The 27989-nt window shown below is 59.9% G+C and overlaps 4 protein-coding genes across 7 annotated transcripts; 1 reads left to right on the top strand and 3 right to left on the bottom strand.

Annotated features, from left to right (window-relative positions):
- Positions 1 to 86: 86 nt before the first annotated feature.
- SLC4A2 (solute carrier family 4 member 2) lies at positions 87 to 14747 on the bottom strand. Its single transcript, XM_032762196.2, has 22 exons — positions 14635 to 14747; positions 12248 to 12413; positions 11848 to 12089; positions 11649 to 11767; positions 9818 to 10050; positions 9586 to 9728; positions 8510 to 8690; positions 6498 to 6633; positions 6230 to 6395; positions 6004 to 6118; positions 5664 to 5848; positions 5281 to 5506; positions 4973 to 5188; positions 4741 to 4889; positions 4442 to 4636; positions 2317 to 2571; positions 2122 to 2211; positions 1769 to 1935; positions 1100 to 1353; positions 833 to 1002; positions 420 to 593; positions 87 to 319 (listed from the first exon to the last, which is right to left on the bottom strand). Exons 1-22 carry the CDS (start codon positions 14683 to 14685, stop codon positions 239 to 241), a joined length of 3714 nt encoding a protein of 1237 aa, XP_032618087.1. The 5' UTR covers positions 14686 to 14747; the 3' UTR covers positions 87 to 238.
- Positions 14695 to 14745, bottom strand: LOC131381269 (uncharacterized). The gene has a single exon (XM_058428077.1). The coding sequence runs from the start codon at positions 14743 to 14745 to the stop codon at positions 14695 to 14697; it is 51 nt and encodes a 16-aa protein (XP_058284060.1).
- A 4008-nt stretch (positions 14748 to 18755) lies between the features above and the next one.
- Positions 18756 to 22958, top strand: CDK5 (cyclin dependent kinase 5). Of its 2 annotated transcripts, XM_032762220.2 has the most exons (12): positions 18756 to 18874; positions 19522 to 19610; positions 19708 to 19775; positions 19887 to 19947; positions 20047 to 20103; positions 20835 to 20930; positions 21077 to 21151; positions 21312 to 21408; positions 21589 to 21658; positions 22231 to 22291; positions 22482 to 22562; positions 22678 to 22958. In XM_032762220.2, exons 1-12 carry the CDS (start codon positions 18838 to 18840, stop codon positions 22762 to 22764), a joined length of 879 nt encoding a protein of 292 aa, XP_032618111.1. In that variant the 5' UTR covers positions 18756 to 18837; the 3' UTR covers positions 22765 to 22958. The 2 variants fall into 2 exon arrangements, with proteins under 2 accessions (XP_032618111.1, XP_032618112.1); XM_032762221.2 differs by lacking the exon at positions 21077 to 21151.
- Positions 22959 to 23991: 1033 nt separating this feature from the next.
- Positions 23992 to 27896, bottom strand: ASIC3 (acid sensing ion channel subunit 3). Of its 3 annotated transcripts, none has more exons than XM_032762214.2 (11): positions 27338 to 27896; positions 26502 to 26652; positions 26149 to 26276; positions 25798 to 25999; positions 25656 to 25712; positions 25432 to 25579; positions 24853 to 24944; positions 24693 to 24772; positions 24518 to 24589; positions 24281 to 24339; positions 23992 to 24201 (listed from the first exon to the last, which is right to left on the bottom strand). In XM_032762214.2, exons 1-11 carry the CDS (start codon positions 27869 to 27871, stop codon positions 24069 to 24071), a joined length of 1656 nt encoding a protein of 551 aa, XP_032618105.1. In that variant the 5' UTR covers positions 27872 to 27896; the 3' UTR covers positions 23992 to 24068. The 3 variants fall into 3 exon arrangements, with proteins under 3 accessions (XP_032618105.1, XP_032618106.1, XP_032618108.1); XM_032762217.2 differs by having other exon boundaries at positions 24001 to 24181; XM_032762215.2 differs by lacking the exon at positions 24281 to 24339 and having other exon boundaries at positions 23992 to 24181.
- Positions 27897 to 27989: the final 93 nt, after the last annotated feature.

Genomic DNA, 27989 nt, shown 5'->3' with positions numbered 1-27989 from the left:
GAATCTTTTTGGGATGGGGAGCAGAGCTGGGTCCCCCGCCTCTTTTCCATTCATGCCCCCCCTATACAAAGACAAAAGGCCACAGATAGGTGGGGGCCAAAGCACTTTACTGCAGCAGGGGCAGTGGGGGAGGAGAGGACTTTAAATTATTCACTTAAATAAAAAGGAGGGAGGGGCATGGGAGGGGGAACCCCATCCCACCAGCCTGTCCCCTCGTCCATCGGTCCCTCGGCGGCGGCTACACAGGCATGGGCATCTCATTGTACTCGTCCACACCCTCCCGCTCATCAAACACCGGCTCTGCCTCGTTAGCATCCAGCTGTGTGTGGGGAGGTGGCGGTCAAGAAGGGAAGTGGGGGGGCCTTTCCAGATCCACAGGGAGGCAAGAGGGACTGGGGGAGGCAGGCGGGAGGGCTTACACATTTCATCTCTCGGTCGGTGAAGATGCGGGTGAGCACCACCATGCGGAGCGGCACTGTGAGGATGAGGATGAAGGGGAAGGCCAGGGAGGCAGCTGTGGACATGACAGCCCAGAGCAGGGCCAGGCAGAGCAGCTGCAGGGCCGTGAACAGGTGCATACGGAGGGTCCGGACCTGGGGGGCGGAGACAGGTGAGCCCAGGTTCCTCCCTAGCCTGCTGCTGGGAAGAGCCTCTCCCCTCTTCGGAGGCGGGGATGGAAGAACATTCCTAGGTGCCAGAGAGCTGGGTTGGTACAGAGAGGAGGTGGGGGCTGGCTGAAGTGGGCAGATGGGAGGGGGCAGCTGGAGAGTGACCCAAGTAGACCAGGATGGCCAGAGGCACACCCCTTCCGGTGGGCAGTTGGGGGGCTCACCTTCTTGACGTAAGTGACATCTGGGTGGTGTTTGGGCGGCATGAGCAGCAGATGCAGCCGCTCATAGAACTGGATCCCATTAAGGGAGGTGACTCCCATGTACAGGAAAATTCCAAAGAGCACGGCCAGGGGGATCTGCCGGAGCAGATCCCCGATAACTATGGAGAGGCCTATGGGAGGCACAGGAGAAAGAGTTGGCCCCGGGGTCCCCTGGCCCCAGTAGCCCTGGGGAATCCACTGGGAAGGGAAGGGCAAGAGGCAACGTACCCACAAGCAGGGCAACCAGCAGCCCCGTCACCCGCTGCTCCTTGACCTCCTGAATCTTGGGCTTGTCTCCAGGTGCCACAGCCTTGCTCATGACAGTGAGCGAGTTGGCGTGAGTGACAGAGCGGACAGTGGCAGCAGCCAACCAGGGCAGGCCAAAGAGGGCACAGATGCCACCCATGGCCACGATGAGCAGCAGGTCCAGGTGGAAGCCGGAGCCCTTCTGCAGCATGCGCTCCTTCTTGGAGATGATGAGCCTGAGAGTGGGAGGGGTGCTGCTGAGGCCTAGGCTAGACTCAGCTCCGCAGACCACAGGGTCTTTCCATAATGCCCAGCCAGTCCCTCCATCTGGCTTTGGAACCTGGCAGTCCCTGTCCATTCCGTCAGGATTCAAATTCCGTTACAGAGCAACACCTGGGCCCCCAGCCCTTATCTTCCACGACAGCTCCCAGCTAGCCCTGCCAGGCTGGCCTGCCCCTCCACGTGCTGTTCCTGTCCCAGCAAACATCAGGGGGTTTTTCTGCTGTCTACAGAATAAACTGTGGCCATCTGGGCATCCAAGGTTCCCTAAGGTCCCTGGGATTGCCCAGTGTGGCTGGAGGTTCCATGCTGAGTTCCCCAGCCTGGCCTGGGGCTCTGGCCTCTCACACCCCTTCGGCTAGGACCACTCACGTGGTGATCTGTGTCTCCATGAAGATGAGAATGAAGACCAAGATGGCAGGCAGCAGGCTGGCAACCATCATCCACACAGGGAAGGGGCTCTTCTCTCCCAGGGGGTTGATGACCCAGCCCCTCTTTTCTGGGGCAGTCACTGAGAATCCACTGGGAACGCTCAGCTTCTGCAGGGCAGACACAGTGTAGGGACAAGGGTTAAGGTGAATGTGGAGGGCATGCCATGGAAAGGGATTGGCGTCTTAAGGACAGGCTTAAGCTTAAGGACAGGCTGGGTTTAGAGGCTGGAGAGGAACACCTAGACCCGGGGTGGCAGAGGCAGCAGCACTTGCCTGCTGCGGGCAGCACCTTACCTGGGTATAGGTGTCCTCAATACTGTAATCCACAAGCACCATGATGAGGATGGCGATGGGCACCCCAAAGTCCCCAATCACCCGCCGGATCTGAGTGGGCAGGCACAGCGCTCAGAGGCCTGCCACCACAGCCGCTGACTTCCTGCCACCCCCCTTCCTGCCCCTAACCCCCTCTTGGCCTTTAAGCCCACGCACCCGGCCAGGAAAGAACCGGCTGTTCTTGAATTTGCGCAGGAAGAAGGCGATGAAGAAGGTGCCGGCCATGAGCACCAGTGACAGCAGGGCCGTGTTGGGCTGGCCCCGGGGCTTCCCCTGCCCAGACTGCCCAGCCAAGCTCCTGTTGCCCGGCCCCAGCGTGGGTCTTGCCCCGGCCCATGTCATGTTCTCACCGCCGTCCACCTCTGAACTGTTGGAGGCTGAGCAGCCATGCAGGGGGTGCTCCTGGAAGATCTGGGGAGAGGAGGCCACACGGCCTCCATCAGCTGGACTGCAGAAAAGACTCCTGGGGCTCAGTGAGTGTTGGGTGGAAGGGGTGGGGCAGGGGAAAGGCTGGCCTGCTTTCAAGGAGCTTGTCTTGTTGAATTAAGACAATGACCCAGGGAACCAGCTGTGAGCACAGGGCAGTGTGGGGCAGAAAAGACTGAGCGGCTAGTATAAGTCAGGAAGGCCCAGAGAGGATCCAGGGGCCTAAAGGAGGAGGACATGAGCGCAGAGGATCACAGAGTGGCCTGTCACACACAGCTGATGCCCAGACTGACTGTCACCTCTGGAGCCTTTCCCCTTTCTACACTCCTGGATTGTTTGACATTTTAACAAAAATGTACCTTTGTTATTAAAAAATGTGAGTTTTAAAACCAAATTAAAAATAATATATTTTTTAAAATAAAAAAACAGGCCGGGTGCAGTGGTTCACGCCTGTAATTTTAGCACTTTGGGAGGCGGAGGAGGGCAGATCACTTGAGGTCAGGAGTTCGAAACCAGCCTTCCCTGTCTCTGCTAAAAATACAAAAATTAGCTGGGCGTGGTGGGCACCTGTAATTCCAGCTACTCGAGAGGCTGAGGCAGAGGCAGGAGAATCGCTTGAACCCAGGATGCTGTAGTTGCAGTGAGGTGAAGTCACGCCACTGCACTCCAGCCTGGGCAACAGAGCAAGAGTCTGTCTCAAAAAAACAAATAAACAAATAAAATAAAATAAAATAGAGATGGACTGGGCCTGGTGGCTCATGCCTATAAGCCCAACACTTTGGGAGGTCAAGGCAGGAGGACTGCTTGAGACCAGGAGTTCCAGACAAGCCTGGGCAATCTAGGCAGGCCTCTTCAAAAAACTTAAAAATTAGCCAGGCGTGGGGCCTGTCTGTAGTACCAGCTATTAGGGTGGCTGAGGCAGAAGGATCACTTGAGCTCAGGAGTTTGAAGTAACAGTGAGCTCTAATGGTGCCACTGTGCCATTAAATATAGGAGATTTAAAAAAATAAAAGTGTGAGTTTTTGGCTGGGTGCAGTGGCTCACACCTGTAATCCCAGCACTTTGGGAGGTGAGGCGGGCGGATCACTTGAGGCCAGGAGTTCAAGACCAGCCTGGCCAACATGGTAAAACCCCATCTCTACTAAAAAAATACAAAAAATTTAGCCGGGCGTGGTGGCGTGTGCCTGTAATCCCAGCTACTTGGGAGGCTGAGGCAGGAGAACCACTTCAACCCAGGAGGCAGAGGTTGCAGTGAGCAGAGATTGCACCAAAACTGCACTCCAGCCTGGGTGACAAAGCAACACTCTGTCTCAAAAAAAAAAAAAGAAATAAAAGTATGAGTTTTTGAAAGATTGATCTGTCTGGTTCGAGTTGCTGTTTGAAAATAAATTAAGGCCAGGCGTGGTGGCTAAATCCTGTGATCCCAGCATTTTGGGAGGCCGAGGTGGGTGGATCACCTGAGATCAGGGGTTCAAGACAAGCCTCACCAATATGGTGAAACCCGTCTCTACTAAAAATACAAAAATTAGCCAGGTATAGCGGTGCACACCTATAATCCCAGCTACTTGGGAGGCTGAGGCAGGAAAATCGCTTGAACCCAGGAGGCAGAAGTTGCAGTGAGCCAAGGTCACGCCACTGCACTCCAGCCTGGGCAACAGAGTAAGACTATCTCGAATTAATTAATTAATTGATTAATTAAAAGATTAATCTGAAGCCCTGGTGTATGTGTTGGCAACAAGCCCCGGGGATGCTCCAGACCAGCCTGGCCTCAAATCCAGAGGATGGGACCAAGAGACTCCCTCCGGCCCTGAGACCTCGGCCCTCCTGGCCCAGCTCTCGGCAGGGGCCTGCCCACCTTCACCAGCTTGTAGAAGGTCTCATAGATGAAGATGAGTGAGATCAAGAAGGCGAAGATCTCCTGGGTGAAGCGGGAGACGAAGCGGACCAGGAAGCTCCCCTCCAGAGCCACCATGAGCAGGGCCAGGAACACCAGCCAGAAGCCGATCCACACGCGGCCCACCAGGTACTCCAGGTGGTTGCTGCTACAGAACTGGAGGCAGGGGCAGTCAGGTCCCGAGCTCTGGGTGGGGATGCTGTGGGGAAGTGTCTAGGGCACAGGAGGGGCGGCTGGAGGTGGGCGGGAAGAGCCCTCACCGAGAAGAAGGCCTCCTCAAAGACCAGCAGGGGCCCTGAGAAGCCAATCACCAACAGGGGCTGGGCACCCAGGAGGCAGAAGACCACGCCCTGGAGCGCTGTGGACATAATCAGCTCCGATACCCCTATCAGGTCCTGCGTCTTCTCTCCTAGGGGTGCAGGAACCAGCTCAGGAGCTGGTGGCCAGGCCCTGGGCAGTCCCCGCCGCCCCCTACCTGAAGGCGCTCCTCACCCAGCAGCCCCCCAAAGGTGATGGCAGGAGACAGGGCGGCAAAGTAGATGAAGATGACCGCGGCCAGGCACTGAGGGTCAAGTGCATCTCGGAAGTCACTCAGGTAGTGGGGATAGCGGCGCCGCACATCTCGGATCAACCCCCCAAAGGGCCGCCCCGTCCGCCGAAGGGGATCGTCTTCAGCTGCCCCTGCTGCCTCTACCATCTGCAGGAGCGCTGCAACCCAGGCCTCCGTCAGGGCGCCCCAGCCCCTCTTGCCCACCTCACCCCCTTGAGGCAGCCCTGGCCCCAGCCCGCCCTGGCCGTACCCTTATCTTGGGCAGATTTGGGCTCCAGCCCGGCCCCTGTAGGCAGCAGCCGGCCCTGCTCCTCCCGCTTCTTGAGCATCTGGCGCTGGAAGTGGGCCACAGAGCGCAGCAGCTCCTCGCCCTGCACTTCTGAGGGTGGCAGCACCACGCTGCAGTCCAGGAAGGCGTTGATGGCCGTCAGCAGGTCCTCCCGCTCGTCAGCCAGGTAGGCTGCCTCGTGGAATTGCTGCCAAAGCAGGATGGGGATCGGGGAGGGCACAAAGAGGGCTGAGGGCCTGGAGCTGAGGGTGGGCAAGGCCAGTGGGTGGGAGGCAGTCATGGGGATCAAGACTGGCCCAGGATGGGCTCCAGGAAGCAGGGCCCAGAGGAGGAGGGTAGCTGACCTTGTCTGACATGAGAGTAGAGATGGAGCGGCCGATCTCGTGGTAGTCCATGTTGGCGCTACTCGGGCCCAGCAGCAGGAAGAGGAAACGCACAGGCACCGGCACCTCCAACACTGCGTCCAACTCCACGGCCTCCCGGAGCCGCACAAAGGCCATGGTGGGGCGGGAGAGGAACTCCACGCAGCCTAGGGGCGTGGGACCATCGTGGGCAAGAGCAGAGCAGCAGGACCGCCTTCCAGTCCCTCGCCCGGGGTGGCATCAAGGCAGGGCCAGGGAGACTACAGGACCCTGCCTCAAGGCCTGGCCACCAAACCCCCTACATGTGACCTGCCCCACGTACCCACGAGGACCACCGTGGCCTCGGCATTCTCAGGGATCTTCTCCAGCAGTTTCAGCTCGTGCTTGGACTTGGAGCGGGTGATGCCAGCTGGTGGTGCTGGAGGCGGCAGCTCACGCTGGGGGACACAGAACAGAGCTCAGCTCAGCCAGGCCCCTCCCACTCTGAGTCCACACCCAGGCTTCCTCAGCCCTGCCGCCAGCCCAGACAGGGCTGCTTCTCCCCTCACCTCTCGCTCCACCTCCAGCCGGGCCTCGGGAACACCTCCAATGAGAGGCTCGGTGACGTGGGGTTCACTCTCAGCCCCCTGACCATGGTGATGCCCCAGCAGGGAGCCCAGGGAGCCAGCTGAGATGTTGCGGGGGAAGGAGAAGTCCTTCTCATCACTTGGGTGGCTGGTGGGGCAGAGGGCAGTGAGGCAAAGGAGGGTCAATGACAAGGGCCGGGGCAGGTGGGCTGCATGAAGTGTGGTCCCCAGCTGGCCCACAGGACCTCACCTGTGTTTCAGCAGCAGAGCCCGCAGCACGTTGGCCCTGTCCTCGGCCTTGATCTGGTCAGAGATGACCATCTGCTCCACCACCTGGTGGGCCACTCCGGGCAGGGTCTGCTGGTCCAGATCCAAGAGCACAGCCCCTAGCATAAGATGGCACAGAGGGCCCCTCAGCCCCAGGTCGCAAAACAATGGCAGGAGATGGGATGAGAGCAGCAGCTGGGGACAGGTGGGTGGGTTCCGGGGCTGGAACACCAGCCTACACATGAAGGACGCGGGCTCGAGTGAGCCCAGGTCACATCAACCCTCTGGTTCCTCCCCTCCCCCAGACCCCCAGGAACGTTATGAGGCTCCACAGAGACCACCGAACCTCAGTGACCAGAGAGGCCACCTAGGCCATGCCTGTCAGACACCCCTTCCAGGGAGCATCCGGCCTCCATGGGGACGGTCTAGGCAGCCCACTCTGGCTGAACCCTCTTGGCTGTTAGAAAACTCTCCTCTAAGTGAGCCAGGTGCTGTGTCACTCTAGGGGCCTAGTTCTACCCTCTGATACACAACTCAGCTGGTCTGCGGCCTCATCCGTGTGGCCACCCTGGAGCCATCTGAAGACCCCCCTCCGCCCCAAGCTTCTTGACTTCCCTGTCGGCTTTTCGACCTCCCCTCGCCATTGCACACAGAAATAACAGTCCTTTCAAAAGTTACCAGGTCATTCATCTGGCAGGGCCAACTTTCAGGAACAAAGACTAAAGAATAAACAGAACCAAACGCCCCTGGGCAGCCAGGCTGGAGACCACAAGGCCCAGTGAGAAAGCCCTTCCACGGCGGCCCTTTACCCAAAGCCCCTGAGCCTTGCTTGGGGCCTATGGACTCTTAGTTGGGAAACAATTCTAAAAGCAGGTTTCTAGGTCCTCAGCTGTTTTTTTTGTTTTTTGTTTTTTTTTTTGGTGACGGAGTCTCGCTCTGTCGTCCAGGCTGGAGTGCAGTGGCGTGATCTCGGCTCACTGCAAACTCCGCCTCCCGGGTTCACGCCATTCTCCTGCCTCAGCCTCTCTGAGTAGCTGGGACTACAGGCGCCCGCCACCACGCCCGGCTATGTATTTTTAGTAGAGACGGGGTTTCACCGTGGTCTCGATCTCCTGACCTCGTGATCCGCCCGCCTCGGCCTCCCAAAGTGCTGTAATCCCCAAAGGGATTACAAGCGTGAGCCACCGCGCCCAGCCACTTTTTTTTTTTTTTTTAATTTAATTTTAAGCCAGGCACAGTGGCTCATGCCTGTATTCCCAACATTTTGGGAGGCTGAGGCGGGTAGATCACTTGAGCTCAGGAGTTTGAGACCAGTCTGGGCAACATTGGTGAAACTCCATCTCCACTAAAAATACAACAATTAGGTAGGCATCGTAGCACGCGCCTAGTTCCAGTAGTTCCAGCTACTTGGGAGGCTCAGGCAGGAGGATCACTTGAGCCTGGGAGGTGGAGGTTGCAGTGAGCCAAGATTGCACCACTGTACTCCAGCCTGGGCAACACAGCAAGATCCTGTCTTAAAAAAAAAAAAATTAATTTTTTCCTAGGCTGCCTCAAACCACAGAACCTCAGCTGCTTGGAAAGAGGCCTTTTAACAACAACTGAAAGTGATCACCCACTGGGAAGGAGCAAGCAAACACAGAGCTTGGAAGTCCTGCATCTGTGGTCGGTGGTCATTTCGTGAGGTCTACACAGCTACAGATTAGATCGCATTCCACAGAATCTGTAAGATGGTACCAAGGCATGCCAGGAATTTCAGAAAGCTTTACATCAAAATAGCTTCTCGAACATTTTCGCAACCAAAACACATCGGCTTCAGTTGTTATCTGAGAATATCAAGAAGCTGCTGCCCAAAAATGCAAATGTGAGCTGGGTGTGGACCATGCTTCCTCTGGGCTCTGGGGCTGTCACATCATATGGGGCTCAAGACAGATTTGGGGCCATTTGGGAGAATTTCCTGGGGACTGGCCAGGCAGGAGGTGGAGGGAGCGGGGTTACCATGGGCCAGGGTCCTGCGGAGCTCCAGGAGACTGCGGAAGGAGAGGGAGGCCACGTGGGGCTTCCCCCAGCGCTCGGTCTCCTCCTCCACGTCCTCTTCAAATTTGATCCAGCGAGCTGTCTCCCGCCACTGGGGCTCCTGGTTTTTGTCCAGGAGCAACTCATTCAGCTCCACAAACACCTTGGGGAGAGAAGAGAAGGCATTTCAGGGTACAGAGCCGGAGGCAGCCCTGAGGTGGGTGTCAGAGGTGAGTGATGTCAGAGGGAGCCAAGTGACCCTGGAGAGCTCGAGCACAGTGAGTGGTGCACAGGCGCACCAGTCCCACAGCCAGCTGGGACCCTGGACAACTGACTAACCAATGAGACGCAGTTTCCCTCATCTGTCAAATGGGAATAATACCCACCTCAAAGAACTGTCAGGAGTATGAAAAGGAAAAGCACATGGCACGCTACGTGACTCAGTGCAAGCGCTTGAGAAATGGCCACTGTATATGAAAGCAATGGCATTTTGTAGGCCTTTTAACAAATGTGAATTATAACCACAATACTCAAATCAATGACATCCACCATGGGGAGCATAATCACAGTGCCCAAGTCAATAAGCTCTAAGATGTGTATACTGCACTCTTGTGCAGTGTACAACCTTCACAACCAAAGGTGGCATCCCTGGGCCCAGCGTGGCAGCTTACGCCTGTAATCCCAGCACTTTGGGAGGCCGAGGCGGGCGGATTCCTTGAGGCTAGGAGTTGGAGACCAGCCTGGCCAACATGGTAAAACCCCATCTCTACTAAAAATACGAAAATTAGCTGGGCGTTGCAGGTGCCTGTAATCCCAGCTACTCAGGAGGCTGAGGCAGGAGAATCGCTTAAACCCAGGAGGCAGAGGTTGCAGTGAGCTGAGATCACACCACTGCACTCCAGCCTGGGCAACAGAGCGAGACTGTCTCAAACAACAACAAAACAAAGGTAGCAACCCTGAGGCTTGAGATTACAGCTGGTCTGAGAGGTAGGGGCAGGGTCATGGGGGGAAGCTGGGGATGGGAAGTTGATGGAAGAGCATGAAGCAGAGCATGGTACCTCATGGGGCTTGTGCGGGGCCCGGGATCGGGCCCGAGGTGTGGGGCCAGGCTCCCGCCCTTCTCGGCCACTCTGTGTGGAACCTTTGGCATTCTTCCGCACCAAGTGCCGCCGCACCCCAGGAACGTCCTCAAACCGGTGACCTGTGGGGACAGAGGACCAAGGTTGGGCTCCCCCTTTCTCTCACTCCTTTGCCCACCAGTGCCGGGCTAGGCCCAGGCCTGGCACTCACTCTTCATGAGGTCTAGGTCGGCCGTGGCCAGCGTCTGGGCCTCACTCTCATCCGTAGGGACCCGGGGCAGCAGTGCCTGTTCAGCTCCGGTCATGCTCCCGATGCGCCTCCTCTCCTGAAGGTTGTAGCTGCGGTGTCCAGGCTGGGCTTTGGGCAGGGGGCGCCCCGAGGCACCCCCGTCGTCACCCCCTGCGGTGCCACTGGCCACCGCCACCGTCTCCTCCACCTGGGTTCTAGGCAGACAGAATGGCCGTGAGCCCGAGAGAGCCGGCCTCCTCCCCCATGGCCAGCACCCACGCAGCGGGTAGCCAGGGAGGGGACCCACATCGGACTCCGGGCCCTCCTAGCTACCACTCCTGGGAGGCGCAGGTATGGGGAGGGGGAGGATTCTGGATGCAGACTGCCAGCATCCGAACCCCAACCCCTTTTCTGGCTGTGCAGCCCCAAACGGTCACCCCAAGGCCCTTCTGAACGTCCATTGCAAACGTCAACTGCTCCTCAGCAGCCAGGGCTGAGGCCAGCCTTTGGCGGTGACATGAGGGGTGAGATTTTGGAAAAATCCCAGTGCAGGGCCTGGTGCAGAAAAGGAGCTCAGGACGCTGCTTCCTGACAGTCAGCATTCATCCCCCTGCCCCCTCACCCCCTGGCACACCCCTAGCCATGGGACTCAAGAGGTTCACAGGGGCCTATGTTTAATCAAGAGGAATAAAGTCTGTGGCACTGGGCCCTGGAGATGGCAGACAGCTTCCTGCCCTGGGAGGAGGGGTAAGCCTCAGGCTTCACAGATGCCAGCTTCTGCTCTCTCCCTTCTCTCTGCCACACTGGGTGGCCAGGGCCCTGCCACGTGGTTCTACCCCTCTCTCACAACATCAAGAGACCCCAGAGCTCCAAGCTCACGTCCCCTCCCATGACCAGGCTTTCCTAGCCCCCACGTGCCCTGGCCCACAAATCCAAACCTTTCCTGCTGCCAGGCTTTCTCGGAAGCCCCAGCCTCCTCCTGGCCATCCTGGCGCCCCTAAGGCCGCTGTAACCCGCCGCCCGCATCTGTGCCACGGTCCCAGCAGGTTATGCGCTCCCAGAGGGGACAACATGCCCTTCACTTCCCGCAGCCCTTCACGCTCCCTGGCACCCAGAAAACAACAGGTCCGTGATAGTAATGACCTTGAGACCTAGTTCAAAGTCATTTTCTCCAGGAAGCCTTCCCCCAAATGCCAATCATCCACTGGTACTGACACTTTGCCTGAACCAGCCACTGGGTGCAGTGACAACATGCTGATGCCATCTCACATGATAACGTTTGGTTTCCGACCAGAGTGTGTTGGCAGTGCCCCAAGGAGAGGGGGTCTCCTTTGCCTCTTGAACCCTGGGGCCTCCAGCAATTGCTGGGAGGTCACCAGTCCAGTACCTGAGCCAGTGCTGGCTATCGCTCCCACTACACCACAGGCAGGGGTGGGAGATGGGCAGGGGTGGGAGACGGGCAGGGGTGGGAGACGGGCAGAAGTGGGAGACGGGCAGGGGTGGGAGACGGGCAGGGGTGGGAGACAGCTTAGGCAGCGCATGTTCTTTGCCAGGCTAAACCATACTTAGAACTTTAATTCACACCACCCTTAATCCCTACAGCCACCCAGTGAGAAAGGTTCTATTATGCTTGGTTTCCGATGAGGAACCTGGGGCTTGGAGAGCTTAATTTACTTGCCCAGCCAGTGAGGGCAGGCCTGGGATTTGAACCCTGGCCTGGTGATTCCAAGGCTCATGCTTTGTTCCAGCATCACCTCACTGTCCTAGCAGGGGAAGTGTCTGTTGGGGACACTGTTGATTGGGGTGTACTTACCCAGCCTGGGCCCCCTTGGAGGCCCGAGGAGTTGCCTCCTGGTGGGGCAGTGGTGCAGGGGAAGATGGACTGGTCCTTTCTGCCTTCCGGTCAGCACTGTCATCCTCTTGGAGAAAGAACTGTAACAGGGACCCATGTGGGCAGGAGTGCACAGGCCAGGGCCCTGCCGACATCCCCTAGGGGCCCGTGCCCAGCGCACCTGCACCGAGGAGGGTGTGGAGGCAGGGGACGGCTGCGTGAGTGCCCGGGCCCCCTCAGCCTCGCTGGCCTCATCCTCATCTTCCTCCCCCTCCTCAATGGTGGGGGTTTCTCCAGTCGGGGAGGCTCCCGGGCGCCTTCGAGGCTTCCGTCCTGGGCCCTGGGGTGTCTTGCGGCGGCGTGCATCCGGAGGCAGGTGGGTGGACAGTGGGTGGTGGATGTGGTGGGAGGACTGGCGGTGGTCTGCAGGGAGGAGGGCAACTTGGCTGTGGCAGGCACAGTGTCCCTCCCCTGCCATCCTGCTCCCCAGCCCCGCTCCTCCCACTAGGACCCCAGTCCCTTCTCTGCTGGACGGTCAAACCTGATCCCCCTGCCTCCCCCTCCCCTGCCTGCCCCCTCACACTCAAAGTCTTCCTCCCCATAGCTGCGGCCTGGCTCCTCCCCTCCGCGAGACCCGGCCTCCTGCAGGATCTCCTCAAACCGCTCCACGCCCAGGGTGCGGTGAAGCTCGTCTTCCTCCTGCTCGGGGAACCCAGGCGTCCCAGGGCCCAAGCTCTCTGGCTCTGGCTGTGAGGAAGAAGGCAGAGAGAAAACACACAGGGCTCACTGGGAATTGTACCCCAAAACCTCACCCTTCCCAGTGCCAGAGACCCAGGACCCCTCCCCCCAGCAGCTATCTCCTCTAATGCTGGTGGCTCAATATCCCCCCAGCAGCTGTCCCTTAAATACAGGGACCCAGGCCAGGCACGGTGGCTCATGCCTGTAATCCCAGCACTTTGGGAGGTTGAGGTGGGTGGATTGCTGGAGGTCAGGAGTTCAAGACCAGCCTGACCAACATGGTGAAACCTCATCTCTACTAAAAACACAAAAATTAGTCAGGCGTGGTGGCGGGCACCAGTAATCCCAGCTACTCAGGAGGCTGAGGCGGGAGAATTACTTGAACCTGGGAGGCGGAGGTTGCAGTGAGCCAAGATCGTGCCACTGCACTCCAGCCTGGGTGACAGAGTGAGACTCCGTCTCAAAAAAAAAAAAAAAAAAAAAGGAAACAAATATAGGGACCCAGTCCTCCCAAGCAGTCTGTCCCCTCAAATGCAGGAAGCCAGTCCCCCTACCAGTAGACATCCCTTCAAACACAGCCACCCAGTGTCCCCCCCAGCAGTCTGCCCCTCACATGCAGAGACCCAGTCCCCCCAGCAGCTGTCCCCTGGGTTCTGAGCTACCCTCATCCCAGCCCAGCCCCCTTGGCTGTGTAGTCAGTTCAGGGCAGGTGGAAGAAATCCCGTGTGTCCAGCCCGTCTGCAGCCTGGAGGGAGGGCGTGTGAACCGGGAAGTTCACATGACAGATAGTGAAGAAACTCCTGTTGGCCTGAGGACAACTGCTGAGCCCAAAAAGTAACTTCTGGAGGCGTCCAAGCTAACCGACCCAGAGCCCGTCTGAGTCAAACAAACCTAGCCCCGCAGGGACCGGAATGGATGCCCTTCAGCCCCCAGGAGAGCTCCCCTAGCCCCCAGGCCCCCGGCCCGAGCCCTGGGCCAGGTCCCTAGCCCCACCCCTCACCCCACCCCCACAGCCCCCACCTGAGTCATCCTGCGGGCGCGGAGCAGCGGCCGGCACAGCCGGCAGGGAATGCGGCGCTTGCAAGAGCTCAGCCCAGCTAAGCGGCAGCCGCCTGGCCAGGCAGCCTTGGTCCAGCCCCCCACCCACCCACGGTCTCAGCTCCAGGCGCCGCCAAATATTTGTTCAAGAGCTTCTGGACCTGAAGGGCATCGGGATCTCCAAGGGCGGGGGTATGCAGCCTCCTCCATGGCGGTGCCAGCAGCCCGAACGAGGAAGAGCACGGGGAGGAGGGCTGGGGCGAAGGGCGGGTCTTAGGGGCGAGGTGGGGACTGGAGCAGCTGGGACTGGCAGAACACCGGATAAGAGAAGGTGAGCGGGCCAGGGGGCTGGCTTCTCCCCTCTGTGAGGAAGGCTCCTGTCCGTCCCCTGGCTCCCCCAAGCGCCCAGCCCAACTCCCACCAGAAGCAGCCCCGTGGGTCGAGGGGACGGGGAGGGGCGCAGGGAGCTTGCCGCCATGGGGAGAGAGGGTCGCAGACCCCTCGCACCTGAGGCCGCAGGAGGAAGTCCATGGCCGGCAGGGGTGAACCTGAGAAGGAGGGGGAGGGGACCAGCCTGCGCCCCTTCCCAGTCACGTGCCCCTCTGGGCCAGAGTGACCAATAGCAGAGCTGATTGTGGCACGGGGTTAATTATTAGACTCCTTAGGAAAATCCAGAGGGGGCCATGTGGAGCGGTGGCCACGTGGGGGCAGGGAGGGGCGGGCCTGGGTGGCACGTGGGCAGGGGGCGTGGCCAGTCGTGGCAGGCGAGCTCCGCCCAGAACCCTCGCCCGCGTGCAGACTTGACCTGCGCCTCTAAGGCCGGCCGGGTCTGAGACGGGTTGCTGGGTGAGAGACCCAGGGTTCTCAAAGTTCCTCAACCGCTGAGGCTAAGCTACCTAGGTCTTCAGGTAACAGCCTCAACTCCCTCCCCAGGACTGGAAGACGTCTGATACCCCCACTACCCAACCCCCCCTACGACCATCATGCAAAGTCAGGGTAGGGATGGCACACTCACACACACACACACTCGCACACACTCATACCCCTGGTTGACAAGGACCCTTGGCCGGTCTCCACACTCAACACACACTCACACACGCTCATACCCCTGGTTGGCGAGGACCCTTGGCCGGAGCATCCAAGGCTGCCCAGGGAGGGACGGTCGGGCTGGCGACCTGGGGGCCACACTCACCGTGCGGAAAGAATCTGCGCCCTTGGCGGGGCGCCGGGGGGCGCTGCTCATGGCCGAATCTTAGCCCTTTTCGCTGTCGCTGCGGCTTTCAGGGCAACGAGGCGGAGGCATAACCTGGATGGGGGAGAGGCCCGATCACCATCGAGAGCCCTGGGAGGACAGGAGCCACCACGCGCAGGCTGCGCTGCTGGGGATCTTCCTGGACTATGAAGGGCCTCAGAGTGGCCCTTAGCGGCGGCCACAGCACAGAGAAGAGTTATTTGTAGGAAGAAAAGAGAAGAACAAGGAGACAGGAGAGGACTGAGGCAAGTGGGGCCAAAAAGGGCCGAGAGGCTGAGTAGAGGGAAGAAGAGAGAGAAGGTGGGAGAGGCCGCAGAAAAATGAGGGAGAAAGGAGTCAAGGCCCAGGCCCGGAGAGAAAGCAACAGAGATGAGGGAGGGAGCGATAATGAGCTGGGGAAAGAGGGAAGTGAAGGCTCAGGCAGACAACGGAGCCTTGCAGGCTCAGGGCACCCACCAGAGGTGGGCCTGAGACCAGAGACGGTGTGGTGGGGAGGGTGAGACACCCCGTGGAGCCGGGGCCGGGCTGCCGAGACAGGAAGCAGACGAGTGGAAGAACTCTGGAGAGAGCCCAAGATGCCCCCGCAGGGAGGGGGCGCCCCCTCCCCAGTACTGGCCGGCAGGAGGCTTCCCTCCCCCAGGTCCGTGGGGGCCGGCAGGAGGGAAGCAGGCTGGCTGGGTGGAGGGCAAGAGCTCAACTCCACTCACTCAGTGGGAGGGAGGAAGGCACAGAAGGTGGGCATGGGCTGGGCAGAGCTTTATAATGGGGGAGGGGCATGTGATGGGCTGGGAGGGGGTGGGCACCGCAACCTTGAGATTCTGCCTCTGAAGGGGCAGTCTGGATCCCGCCCCTCCAGAGCCTGGAGCCAGGAAAATCTGAGTGGCAGTGCTGCCACCCTCCTGACTGTGACTGTAGGGAGTCTGGGGAGGACACTGTGTGGTGGGGGCAGAGAAGGAGCTGCAGGAGGGAGCCCAATCCCTGCAAACAGGGGGCCTATTCCTAGTGGGTCAGCACAGGGGGCACCCAAGACTGGCAAAAAGTGACGGTACCGATGCTCCCAGTGTGTTGCTGGGGACTGGGAGTGTCCGACTTAGGAGTAAGACAAGTCAGTGTGGGGTCAAACAATATAGGTCTGGGGGGTCACCCAGGATGGGGAGCCTGGCAACACATTCTTGGCAAGCACTCCAACTTGGCTAACCACGCTCTTCCCCTCCCCCTCAGCAGGCCTTCAGCCAGGGCGGGTGGTGTGGGTGAGCGTGAGTGCACCCAGTCTGGGAAGGGTGTGGGGAAAGTCCGCCCAGAGCACCTGCAAGTGCCCACTCCCACCTCAGGCTGTGCCCTCGACGCTCTCCTCCACACTCCTCTGCACCCCATCCCCCGCTGTCCCAGAACACAAAGCAGCTTCTGTCCAGAGCATCGGTGCCGATAATCCGGGTAGGGGCACATTCCTGGGGCCAGCCCCGACCCGCCCAGAGGATTAGCATCTCTCCCCTTGACCAAGGGATTAGCACCTCGGACCCCCACTTGGGCATTAACCACCCCCCCAAGTGAACTCGTAAATTCCGAAGCTCTTCCATGTGGGGCTGGAGGGGGAAACGAAGGGGGATAAAGTAGACCCTGGATTTCAGGCAGTGCCGCCTCTCACACCCAGCACAGAACTCCCCGCCTGGACAAACCGACCCCGGGAGTCAGGTCCAACTCTCCGGGCTCGTCTTTCCCATTCCCACCCAGCTGCTCCCTCTTCTGTCTGACCCCTTGTCCCGACCTTGCCCGCCACCCGCCTTTCCTGGCTTCGCCTCTCAACCCGGAGATTGGGGATGGAGGCCCCGGGCAACCCCCAGTCTGGGCGCCCCGGACGGGACTGAAGGACTATGCCGGCGGGGGGGGTGGGGGCGGGAGGGGAGGGGTGGTCTGGAGCCAGCCGGGGAGTGGGAGGGCCGGCGGCGCCTCGGGGAGACTACCCCCTCCTGGTGGCAGGGGGCGCGGCACCCTGGCTTTAGGGAACTCTGAGAAGGGGACCCCGGAATGCCCGCTTCCGACCAGCACTCCATCCGCCTCCCCATCCTTCTCCCCAAGACCGCGGTTCCCCGCGCCCCAGTCTCCGCCCTTTCCTCCACTTCCACTCCCTCCCCGCTCGAGTCCCGAGTTCCCCCCTCTCCTTCCCCCTCCCTTCCTCCCTCCGCGGCCCTGGCCCTCCCCCGCCACCACCTCTCCGCTTACCCGCTCGCTCTGGACTTCGTGCCCCGGGGGTCTCGGGGTCTCTCCCCGTCCTCCGGCGCACTCGCGCGCTCCCGACGACTGCCCCGTGCCCACCCCGGGGCGCGCCCCCGCCGTTCCCAACTTCTCCCAACTCAACTTTCCCCCGCGCCGCGGGCAGGCCAGCCCCCTGCGTGCGCGCCCCCCGGCGCACCGTGCGCGGTCCCGCCTTCGCGGGTGGGGAGGCGGGAGCGGGGGCCCGGGGCGGGGGCGCGCTTCCAGGCACAGCCCGGCACCAGGGGCCGCCCCCGCCGTCCCTCTGCCCCAAGCTTCCCCACTCGGGGCTCGGGCGCCCCGAGGATGCCGTCCCTTAGCTCCATTACGGCACCTCTGGGTGGAAAGGAGCCCTTCTCACGCTAGGGATCCCAGGCAGCAAAACGCAGGCACAAGGAAATTCGGGGAAGTCGAAACATAAACGTATCGGAGTTGAGATTCTTTTGCGCCTCCCCCCTCAATAACCCCCGTGCCTTCAAGAAAGCCCCTGAGGGACGGGTGGCGAGCGGGTGAGAAGGGTGACAGCGGCTGGAGGCTGGCTGCCCGGTACCCTGACCTGATCTGGGAGAGGGCAACTTGTTAGGGGCTCCCCACTTCCCGAGAGGGACAGAGATTCGCTGTGGTGGCCTCCTTCCTCTTGAATGGAACCTCCACACTGAATCGAACCCTAGTCAGAGCCATCACTTATCATTCAAGACCTTTGTGTGTAGTTCTTATTTGCCCAACGAAATCACAAAGTCTTCCAGATAAGGAATACACTTTTTGCTTCTTTTCCCTTGTGTATGCAAAAGCATTCAGATAGAAACGAGTTAATTAACACGTGTTTAGCAGCAACTCTGGTTCCGGTGCTGAGTAGTGCTGTTTGGGATCCTTTTCCCTCGGTCCATAGCCCTCAAGAATGCAATCATGAGACAATTAGAGAGGCAGTGCAAGGGAATCTATAATCAACTCCTTTAAGGGATGAGGTAGAGGCTGCTGCAAGCTGAGCATCGGTCTGTGGTCTTGTCTGTGGAGGGGGTTAACCAACCTGCCGGCCACACCCTGGCTGACTCCAGTGGGCCCTGTTCCGGAGACTGGGGTCTGGGGTGGACCCCCAGGGCTCCACCCAGTTTTCCTCAGCATGTCAGAGTTCAGCGGCTGCAGTCAGGTGGGCTCCGAGACAACAAACGGGGCCCAGCAGAGAGAGGGGTCTTTGGCGTGTGTCCCTCCACTAAAATCCAGCCTCAAAGGGGCACAGCTGTTCTCCTCCCAGCTCTGCGGTCAGCTGTTCCCTGTGAGATCATCATCGCTCACAGGCATTCCCCAGTCAATCCTGGGGTCACTAGGTGGCTTGGGGAGAGGTGGAAACCCGTGCTGAGGTCGTCAAGAGGCCGTTGGGAACACAATGCCACCAACCAGGTCAGAGCTGGGCCGCCAGCGCTCGAGATCTAGGCCGCCAAACCCCAAACCCCTAACCGAGAGCGCTCCGCCCCCATCCCCGCTGCATTCTGGAACGCGTAGTCCCGGAGCGGCCCTTTTCAAGAGGGCTGGGAGCACATAAAGGAATAACAACAGCGGGGCACACTGGGAACGACGGGGCCGCGGCGGGGCGCCCGGAAAACGGACACGCGTTGCTTCCTGGGACTTGAAGTCCAGGGTTTGCCTCCGCGGTAGAACCGGAGCCCCGGAGTCGAGTGCTGCAGAGAGCGTGAGCGCAGACGGCTGGGGGTTGTAGTCTTCTTGTCCTCGGTCTCGGGCGTTGCGGGGAGACCTTGTCGTCTTAGGACTACAAGCCCCAGAAGGCCCTGCGCGGGCAGGCGGGGCGGGGCTGGAGGCTCAGGTGCCGCCTCCTCTGCAACGCCGGGGCCAGAGTCTTAAAACCGAGGGCCCGCAGGGGTCCCCGCGGCCGCCGCGATGCAGAAATACGAGAAACTGGAAAAGATTGGGGAAGGTAATGGAATCTCGAGATGTTCCTGCAAGAGCTCCTCTGCAGATCCTTCGGCATTCCTTGAAGCCCTGGCTCCCTTACCGTCAGCAATACCTACAGGCTCCGACCTCAGCAGCGGCTGCAGCCCTGGCCCCCGAGCTCAGCACTCCGTGCAGACACCAGTCTTCCCCGTGTTAGCATTTCCCGCAGGCTCTCACTCCAACCTTAGCGTTCCCAGTAGACCCGACCTCCCAACCGCGATACTTCCTGAATTTCTCACCCCAGCCTCAGCACCACTTGGACAACCTCACCCCGAACCCCAGCTTCGGTTCTTGCTGCAGACCTCCAACCTCAATATTTCTGCAGCCCCTTAGTCCTCTCCCAGACCCCTCCTCACTATTTCCAGACCCTTCCGGAGCACCGCTTTCATTTTAGACATCCTTTCCCTGGCAACCGCACTCGCCCCTCCTGCCGAGCCCCTGGAGCCTCCGCGGGCACCTTCTCCTCCCTCCCCACCTGCCACATCCTCACTCACAAAGCTCACCCACCTACCTTCACCCTGAATCCCTTCCCTTGCATACTCAGACGCTGTCTTCACTTCTCGGGAGGCATTTCCTGGCTTAGGGAAGAGTGCCGCATCCTCACCCTGACCCCTGACCTCCTTCCCCTAGGCACCTACGGAACAGTATTCAAGGCCAAAAACCGGGAGACTCATGAGATCGTGGCTCTGAAACGGGTGAGGCTGGATGACGATGATGAGGTAGGACTGAGGACTGGGATAGGGCCTGGGGAGGGGTTTGAGGGCCTGGGCTGGGTGGGATCTGACTGCTGCCCACCCGGCCCCCTCACATATGCAGGGTGTGCCGAGTTCTGCCCTCCGGGAGATCTGCCTACTCAAGGAGCTGAAGCACAAGAACATCGTCAGGTGTGCGGGAGGCGGGTGCTCCTTGCCGGTGTGGCCGCTTGGGGGAGGCGGGGGCTGACACTGGACGTCTGTCAGGCGGACCTGCCTGGCTGAGACCTTTTTTTGCCCTAGGCTTCATGACGTCCTGCACAGCGACAAGAAGCTGACTTTGGTTTTTGAATTCTGTGACCAGGTGAAAGGCGGGGTTTGGGGGACGGCAGCCTTGGGAAGGTATAGGGGCCCAGACTGAGTTTAAACTCTGTCCCATTCCCCCACTCATATCCCTTTTCAGGACCTGAAGAAGTATTTTGACAGTTGCAATGGTGACCTCGATCCTGAGATTGTAAAGGTGAGGAGAGTGGTGTTGGGGGACCCCTCAGGCTGGGGTCGGAGTCTGCATTCAGTGTAAGCACCCCTTGGGCTCCAAGTTTGGGCCCTGAACAGGGACGCTCTGGGGTGTTAGAGAATGAGAAAACCCTGTTTCTGCCCTCCAGGGGCCTCCAGTCTTAGCGAGCATTTTCACGTGGTCATCTTTGACCCGCACAGTGTCACTCTGACGTCAGTGATATTATTTACACTGGAGAGATGAGAAAATGAGGTTCAAGGAGATACATTCATTCATTCAACACCTACTTAATGAATGCTTCACTGTGTGCCAGGTGCTTTTCTAGGCCCAAGACCAAATGCCTTGGTCCAGGTTCCAAGGGAGCCAGTCCTGAATGATACTACAGCACGATATTTATGTTGATGTTCATGGCGTGCATACTCAGATGCGGCCAGGAAGGGAAGATCAGCATGGGCTGGGATCTAGGCTGGATCTAGGATCCACCTGGCAAGGCCCATTAGGCTGTATGGTCCAGGAAGGTGGGGACCAGGGCCAGCTTCTTCACTCTTGTCCCTCTAATGTCTAGCACAGTATAAGGCAGGTCCTGGATGGCGAATGAATGGTGTCACTCTGAACCAGGTGCTGAAAGGTGGGTGGGGTGGAGTGAAGCACAGGGTGAGGAGAGGAGCCGACCCGTTGCTGGGCACAGTTGCATGTTCAGGGCATCTGACTCCCTTCTCCCTCCCTCCTCCCAGTCATTCCTCTTCCAGCTACTAAAAGGCCTGGGATTCTGTCATAGCCGAAATGTGCTACACAGGGACCTGAAGCCCCAGAACCTGCTCATAAACAGGGTACTTCTTGGGAAGAAGTTGGGGAATGGGGAGGCTGGGGCCAGGGCACGGGGAGCACGGAGGGAAGAGGACTGGGAGGATGGAGTCTGTGCTGTCCCAAGGCTGCTTAAAGGCCCTTCTCCATGTCCCCTTTCCATTCCCTTCAGAATGGGGAGCTGAAATTGGCTGATTTCGGCCTGGCTCGAGCCTTTGGGATTCCCGTCCGCTGTTACTCAGCTGAGGTGAGCTAGGAGATGGGATATGGGATTGGGGGAGGGAGTCCCTCAGCTCCAACCCCAGGACCCAAAACATTATTTTCCTCTCCTCTCTGAGCCTCCTCCTCAAACCTCCTCCCCAGTCCTCTAAGTGGGAGGTCCCTGTCGGGGGCGGGGTCTCCTCCAGGTGGTCACACTGTGGTACCGCCCACCGGATGTCCTCTTTGGGGCCAAGCTGTACTCCACTTCCATCGACATGTGGTCAGCCGGCTGCATCTTTGCAGGTGATGTGCTGGGGTGCTGCAGAGGCACCTTCTTTCCCATTTGGGTTGACAAATAGGGTCTGGAGGGTCCCCTCTGGGGGAAGGGAGGGAGGCCCTGGGACTGGGGCTGGAAGGTCAGGGGGTACCTCAGAGTGAGGGGTCCCTCACATGTCACATCTTAGCCCCCTGTCTATCCCCCAGAGCTGGCCAATGCTGGGCGGCCTCTTTTTCCCGGCAATGATGTCGATGACCAGTTGAAGAGGATCTTCCGATATCCTTGCTTTCCTCTGCCTTGAGCCCTCTGGGAGGGGAGAGCCCATGGAGCTTTGAATGCAATGGGTGAGGGCAGTTATGGTGTGGGGTAGGGTGATGGGGTCTGTAGGGCTTCTCCTGAGGGCAAGGGGAGAGAGCAGGGGTGCTGGACACCCTGATTGTCACAGTGCAAATGCACACTGGAGAAGGTGTGGCTTGGAGACAGGCAGCGTGCCCTGGGGGGTGAAGCCGAGAGGGTGTCCCTCCAGGTGAGAGATGGATGGCAGGATGAAGGAGCCAAAGAGAGCAGGACACATTTTGTGGGAGCAGGGTAAGGACTGGTTCATTAGGACTAGGACAGCAGCATGTGGGTTAGACTAGTTAGTGGTTGTCATGGGAAGCGTGGCTGGATGTGTGAGTGACGTGCCTGGGGCTGCTTCTGTCAAGCTCAAGCCGGAGGGTAAAGGGAGGGCGAGAGAAGTGGGTGGTGGGTATGAGGAATCCCTCCCCAGGAGGGGCGGAGGCCCCTCACCCTGCCCCTGAAGGTGCAGCTGTGGCCCTTTCCCAAGTGATCCTTGACTCTGTGGACACGCTGCTGGGGACGCCCACCGAGGAGCAGTGGCCCTCTATGACCAAGCTGCCAGACTATAAGGTGTGATGGGGAATGCGGGGGTCATGGTTCATCAGGGTCACTCTTGTTTCACATTCCTAGCAGCCTCCATACCCCTCCCCCTACCTCTAGTCTGACCCTCCCTGCCTCTCCACAGCCCTACCCGATGTATCCTAGCAGCCTCCACCTGCCTCCCCCTACCCCTGGTCTGACCTTCCCTGCCTCTCCACAGCCCTACCCGATGTACCCAGCCACAACATCCCTGGTGAACGTTGTGCCAAAACTCAATGCCACAGGGAGGGACCTGCTGCAGGTAGGTGACCGGGGTAGAGGGTGGGTCAGGACACTTGCCCAGAGGGACTACAGGAAGGCAGGGCTCTGGGCAGTGACCTGTCCTGAACCTGCCACCTCCTTTCCCCCATCTCCAGAACCTTCTGAAGTGTAACCCTGTCCAGCGTATCTCAGCAGAAGAGGCCCTGCAGCACCCCTACTTCTCCGACTTCTGTCCGCCCTAGGCCCCGGGACCCCCGGCCTCCAGGCTGGGGCCTGGCCTATTTAAGTCCCCTCTTGGGAGGGGCGAGACGGTGGGGGTGCCTGGTGCGCTGTGCTCCAGCAGTGCTGGGCCCAGCCGGGGTGGGGTGCCTGAGCCCGAGTTTCTCACTCCCTTTGTGGACTTTATTTAATTTCATAAATTGGCTCCTTTCCCACAGTCTGGTTGATGTGGTAGTCAAGTGGCTCTACAGGGGCCATGGGCTGGAGGTGTCTCTGCTCTGTTACTGCCGGCCGCAGTCCTGCTTCTGGCTCAAAGACAGCACCTTGCTCTTCTACTTTAAGAGGCCATGACCCTCACCCCTCACCCCTGGGGCAGGGCAGCACTGTCGCTGTACACCCCTTCCTCCCACCCTCCCTCCCTCTGCCCAGGAGGGCCTGACGTGGTCCCTCGGAGTGAGTGGAGCAAGGATGGGCTCCCCACCAGGGTGGAGAGGAAAGGGCTGGGCCTCTCCTTGTGGTTCTCCGTATCTCAGGTGGATCCTCTTGTCCCTTCCCTCATCATCCCCCCATACCCAGGCCTGCAGGCTGGCACAGGAGAGCCCCAAAGATATGGTTCCATCAGGAACACCCCCTCCCACTCCCTATTTGTCAGTTTCCCAATGTTTGGGGTACAGTGAAAGAGAGGAAAGCTGGGCCTCTGGCTGGGGCCTGGTGTGTCCTTACTGGCAGGAAGAAGGGAGAGCTCCGCCCACCCCCGCCTCCAGCGTCTCAAGCCTGGGGCCTTTAGCTCTTGTGGGAAGGCAGAACTTGTTCATATGGAGACAGGCTGTGTGCTGCACTTGGTCCCAAATGTGGGAAAGGAGTCAGGATGTAAGGCAGGACACAGGTGTTCTTGAAAGTGGAGTCGCCCCGTCTTCTCCCTGCCTCTTCTTGTTGGGCTCTGGGCAGAGTTTTCTTCCAGTTATACCTTTATTGCTGACTGTGATTCTGCACTTCACACCTAAGCCTGGGCTTGGAGGGTACCTGTCCTCCCTTCTCTCTACGATGTCAGTCAGCTAAACTCACTCACACTGAGGTGCAAATGACGGATAACCTCTTGCTACCATTCTCCCCTAGAGATTCATGGGGGTTCATGGGCCCAGCTCCACATTTCAGAAGCCACGTCCAGCTGGATGATGGCTGGCAGAAGACTTCCGATGCCTGAGTTGGGCTGACTTTGGCTTGGCTAGTCTCTGCCCTGTAAGAGAAACACCTGAGGCTGAGGCATTAGGACTTTATTTGGGGTGAAGATGGAAAAGCTACGTGCAGGCTAGGCATGTCCAGGATGTCAGGGCGGGGCTCCGAGGACACAGACAGCAGGTCTAGAGCTGTGTGACAAGGTAGCAGGTGCGGTGGGAGGCGGAGAGAGTCTTGGTGACGGCACAGGGAGGGGTGGGAGGTCTTCGGAACAGAGCAGAGTGCTGGGGTGGGAACGGGCACACCCACTGTCCTGCGCCTGCCCCTGCCCTCCCTTGATTTTAGGGGGCCATTATGTGTTACCTGGGGCCCAGGTTGAGGTGGGGAACTTGGGTTCGATGGCTGCCCAGCCCTTCCTGAAGCTGTGTGAGGAGGAGAGGGTCAGAGGTGGGGAGTGGTCCTCCTCCCAGGGACCAGTCAAGGTCACTGCACACCCTCCTGCCTGTTTCTCCTCAGCTGGGGCGGGATGGTGGTCTAGGCTTCAGAGGTGGGGCCTAGCACCCTTGGAGCAGGCAGGGGCTCCAGAAGAGGGGCTGTTACCAGATTGGTGCTGGAGTGCCTTTGGGAGTGCCGTCGGTTCCAGAAATATCTCAGGACCTTGTCTCGGAACACCTGGAGGCAAGCAAGATGGGAGGTGGCCAGTGCACGCCTTCCCCCTCATCCTAGGGGCCCTGATTCCCACCTCCCACCCCCCGCAGTGGGGGCCCTGGCCCACCTCACAGAGGTAGTCTAGGATCTCGAGGATGGTGAGCAGGCTGGCCCCGATGAACAGCCCCATCTGGCCCCCAATGTCGCCTGTGGAGACAGGGTCACCCTTCAACTCACAGCCACCTGCCTGCCCACAGCCCCCCAGCCCTGGGGGCCTGCACACACACCAAGCAGCTCCGACATCTCATAGGCCTTCTTCTGCTCCACGGTCTCATAGTTGAGGGCCTCAAAGAAGATGTCCAGGGCCAGCACGTTCTCCCTGAGGACAAGAATGGCCTCAAATGTGGGCTGGCCACCACCTGGTGCCCACTGCTGGCAAGAAGCAGCTGTGGGTTCTCCCACTCCTTTCAAGAACCCTGGGAGGGGCGGGGCACGGTGGCTCACACCTGTACTCCCAGCACTTTGGGAGGATGAGGAGGGGAGGATCTTGAGGCCAGGAGTTTAAGACCAGCCTGGACAATATAGCGAGTCCCCTCCCCTCCCCTCCCCCGCCCTCTGCCGTCTCTATTTTTTAAAAGTAAAGATTAAAAAATGAAAGGAAAAAAAAAACAGACCCCTGGGAGGAGGCGTCAGCATTCCCCGGGGGCAGAAAGGTTAAGCAACCAGCACGGAGCCCCAGAGCCAGTGAGGCTGCGGAGGCTGCCTCAGCCCGGGCTGTGCGCACGAGGGCTACGGCCTGGCCTGCCCCGCTCCGCCCCGTCGGGAGCCCCCGGCTCGGAGGAGCCCGCCCGCCCCGCGCAGCTCACGCGATATAGGCCTCGCTGCGGTTGAGCTTCCGGGCCAGGAAGCGCGCGGCGGCGCGGCTCGGGATCCGCACCATGGAGAGCTCCTTGGCGTAGCGCGTGCTGGCGCACGGGTTGGGGCAGGCGCACGGGTCCTTGCGAAGCATGGCATCTGCGGGCCACCGGGCCGCGTCAGCCGCCCGCGGGCGGAGCGGGGCAGACGGGAGGTGGGGGAGGCTCGCCCTTACCTATGGCCGGGTGGGCACAGTTCTTGTACTGCTGGGGGCTGCACACTGGCGCGTCGCCTGCGGGTGCCGGGGAGATGGCTTTAGAAGCAGCCTCAGCTCCCTGGGCCATGCCCGCCATGGGACGAAGACACCAGCCCCTCACCTGGCATGTACATCATTCGGCAGCCGCACTTCCGAGCCACGTAGCGGGTTTCGCAGGCCAGGCGACACCCCATTAGGGTATAGGGAGGGATGGGGCTAGGGCTGGGGCTGAGGGAGCCCAGGGGATCAGAGGGCTCTGGCTCATAGTTGGGGTTCAGAGATGCTGAACTGCAATCGCCCCAGGGCGGTGGCAGGAAGCTCAGCTGTGGGGGGACAGGGTTAAGGAGGCTTCCCGGAGAGCCTGAGAGGCCAGCTGGGAAGAGGCCCCTAGACAGGTCTCAGGAGCTGAGGGTTTAGGGTCCGAGGTGGTGTGGGCTTGAAGTAGTAGGTGTGGAGGCACACGGGAGGGTACCTGCTGCTGCTGGCAAGAAACAAAGGTCTGGTAGCCCGGGGACACCCCCAAGCCCAGCTGATCGATGATGGGCGGCTCCTCCTGGCTGTGGATCTGCACTCGGATCCCCACCTCAAACGGGGTCTCCTCTGTCGGGGAGGGACCTGTGAGGCCTGAGACCCTGTGGTCAGGTCTCCTGCCCAACCAGACAAGACCTCTCACTGCAGCCCCCCTCCCCAGGACTGGGATGAGCCAGCCCAGCCCCTTTCACAGGTTCTGGGGGAACACCCTGACACCTCCTCTCCTCCTCTCCTTCCCCTAGCCCTTTGCACTCCATCCATGCCCTCCCCCAGCCTCATTTGTGTGCTCCCTACCATCGTCCCTCCACACAGGTAGATATTCCTCCTGCTGCACGTCCAGCATGATGTCCAGCCCATTGCCCATGCCACCCCTAGTAGTGGTGAGCAGCTCTGCCCCATCGGCACCGGAGTTAAATGTGTAGCACTTTCCCATCCGGGTGAAGATCTGGGGCGGGCAGACAGGGTGATGGCTACCTCCCCCAGGCAGGCACATGGTCATGGGACCTCTCCCCACCTCATGGTATGTTTGTGTCTCTTCTTTGAATACTGAAGCCCGCATCTCAATGCCCCCAGCCCCACGCTCCACGTGGGCACATGTTGCAGGACGCCCTTGGGAGCCCATCAACCCAACTCCTCCACCCCGCCAATCCCCACCAAAGCCCAGAGCACAGCCTACAGGTTTTTCTGTGTTTCTCTGGGGACTGTGGGAAAAGGAAATGGGCCCCTGTGGCTGTCCTCTGGGGCTGGCAGTGTGTTGAAAAGGCAGAGAGAAAGCAAGCCCCCCAACCTCCTGGCAGAGATAGGGGTCTCCTGCCCCAGAATGGTCCCACCAGGGAGGACCCCCAGCCCCAGGAGCAGGGCCTCCCTGGGCCACACCTCAGGCCTAGGGCCAGCCAGGGTCAGTGTGGCCTCACATGCTCCCCTCGGGCTGGGAGACAGAGAAAGCCCCAAGGAGGACAGCTTCCTGGGCTGCACGGAGTGGCACTGGGGGGTGGGGAGTCCATGGCTGGTAGGAAGGAAGAGGTCCCTTGGCTTTGGGGGAGCCTATGCTGGCCAGGGGATTGTGGGTGCTGGGCAGGGACTGGTCTGTCTCTGGGTCCCTGGCAGGATAGGTAGGGAGGTCAGCTCACCGTGGTGAAGTTCTCAGGCCCACAAGGTTGGCCACGGAAGCGACAGTCCAGCAGCATGTCGTCCAGGGAGTGTCCAGCACGGGCATAGAGTTGCGCCATGTCAAAGGTGGGACTGGGCATGAAGCCGGGCGGTGCAGGGGGCCGGCCCAGGGCACGCAGGAAGGCAGTGTGCTCTGCGGGATCCAGGCCCAGCAGCACAGACCCAGCCCAGTGCAGGTCGTTGGGCGTTAGGCGCGAGCGGCGCAGTGGGTTGATGTTGCACAGGGTGACAGCCGGGAAGACGAGCCGGTGGCTTTCTCGCTCATCCAGGGCAGTCTGGTGGTGGAACTCCCTGTAGTAGCGCACCCTCTCAGCCGCCTGGTAGAGGAAGGTGGCCACTGACAGGACCACGGCCGCTGCCCACATCCCCCGGCGCAGGCTCAGGCTGCCTGGCCCGAAGACGTGGCCCAGCCCATGCATCGAGCAGTTGCTGGCGAACACACGGATGTCCGAGGCCGGCTGCCGGGCCTCCTCTGGGCCTGAGGTGGGCTTCATGGCCAGAACCCAGGAGCAGGGCCAGCTACAGAGGCTTGGAAGAAGCGAGAGAGGATCAGTCAGGGGGCTAAGGAGGCTAAGATAGGATTCAGGAGGCCAGGCAAGGAGAAGAGAGGAG

Source organism: Hylobates moloch, unplaced genomic scaffold, assembly GCF_009828535.3.
Source record: "Hylobates moloch isolate HMO894 unplaced genomic scaffold, HMol_V3 SCAFFOLD_1, whole genome shotgun sequence".
In the NCBI taxonomy this organism is placed as follows: domain Eukaryota; kingdom Metazoa; phylum Chordata; class Mammalia; order Primates; family Hylobatidae; genus Hylobates; species Hylobates moloch.
The sequence above is the reverse complement of the archived record's forward strand: the minus strand, read 5'-3'. Positions and strand labels throughout refer to the sequence as shown.

Bases quoted from the DNA above. Each gene is read 5' to 3' on its own strand.
- SLC4A2 (XM_032762196.2), bottom strand. From the start codon at position 14,685: ATGAGCAGCGCCCCCCGGCGCCCCGCCAAGGGCGCAGATTCTTTCCGC. The intron at 12,090-12,247 runs GTGAGGGGGCAG...TCCTCCCTGCAG, and splicing joins TGGGGAGGAAGACTTTGAGT to ACCACCGCCAGTCCTCCCAC. The intron at 594-832 runs GTGAGCCCCCCA...TCCGCCCCCCAG, and splicing joins ATGTCACTTACGTCAAGAAG to GTCCGGACCCTCCGTATGCA.
- CDK5 (XM_032762220.2), top strand. From the start codon at position 18,838: ATGCAGAAATACGAGAAACTGGAAAAGATTGGGGAAG. The intron at 19,948-20,046 runs GTGAAAGGCGGG...ATCCCTTTTCAG, and splicing joins TTTTTGAATTCTGTGACCAG to GACCTGAAGAAGTATTTTGA. The intron at 21,659-22,230 runs ATATCCTTGCTT...CTCTGTGGACAC, and splicing joins CAGTTGAAGAGGATCTTCCG to GCTGCTGGGGACGCCCACCG.
- ASIC3 (XM_032762214.2), bottom strand. From the start codon at position 27,871: ATGAAGCCCACCTCAGGCCCAGAGGAGGCCCGGCAGCCGGCCTCGGAC. The intron at 25,713-25,797 runs GTGAGGGGCTGG...CGGCACCCGCAG, and splicing joins CCGAATGATGTACATGCCAG to GCGACGCGCCAGTGTGCAGC. The intron at 24,945-25,431 runs GTGAGCTGCGCG...TCTTGTCCTCAG, and splicing joins CGCAGCGAGGCCTATATCGC to GGAGAACGTGCTGGCCCTGG.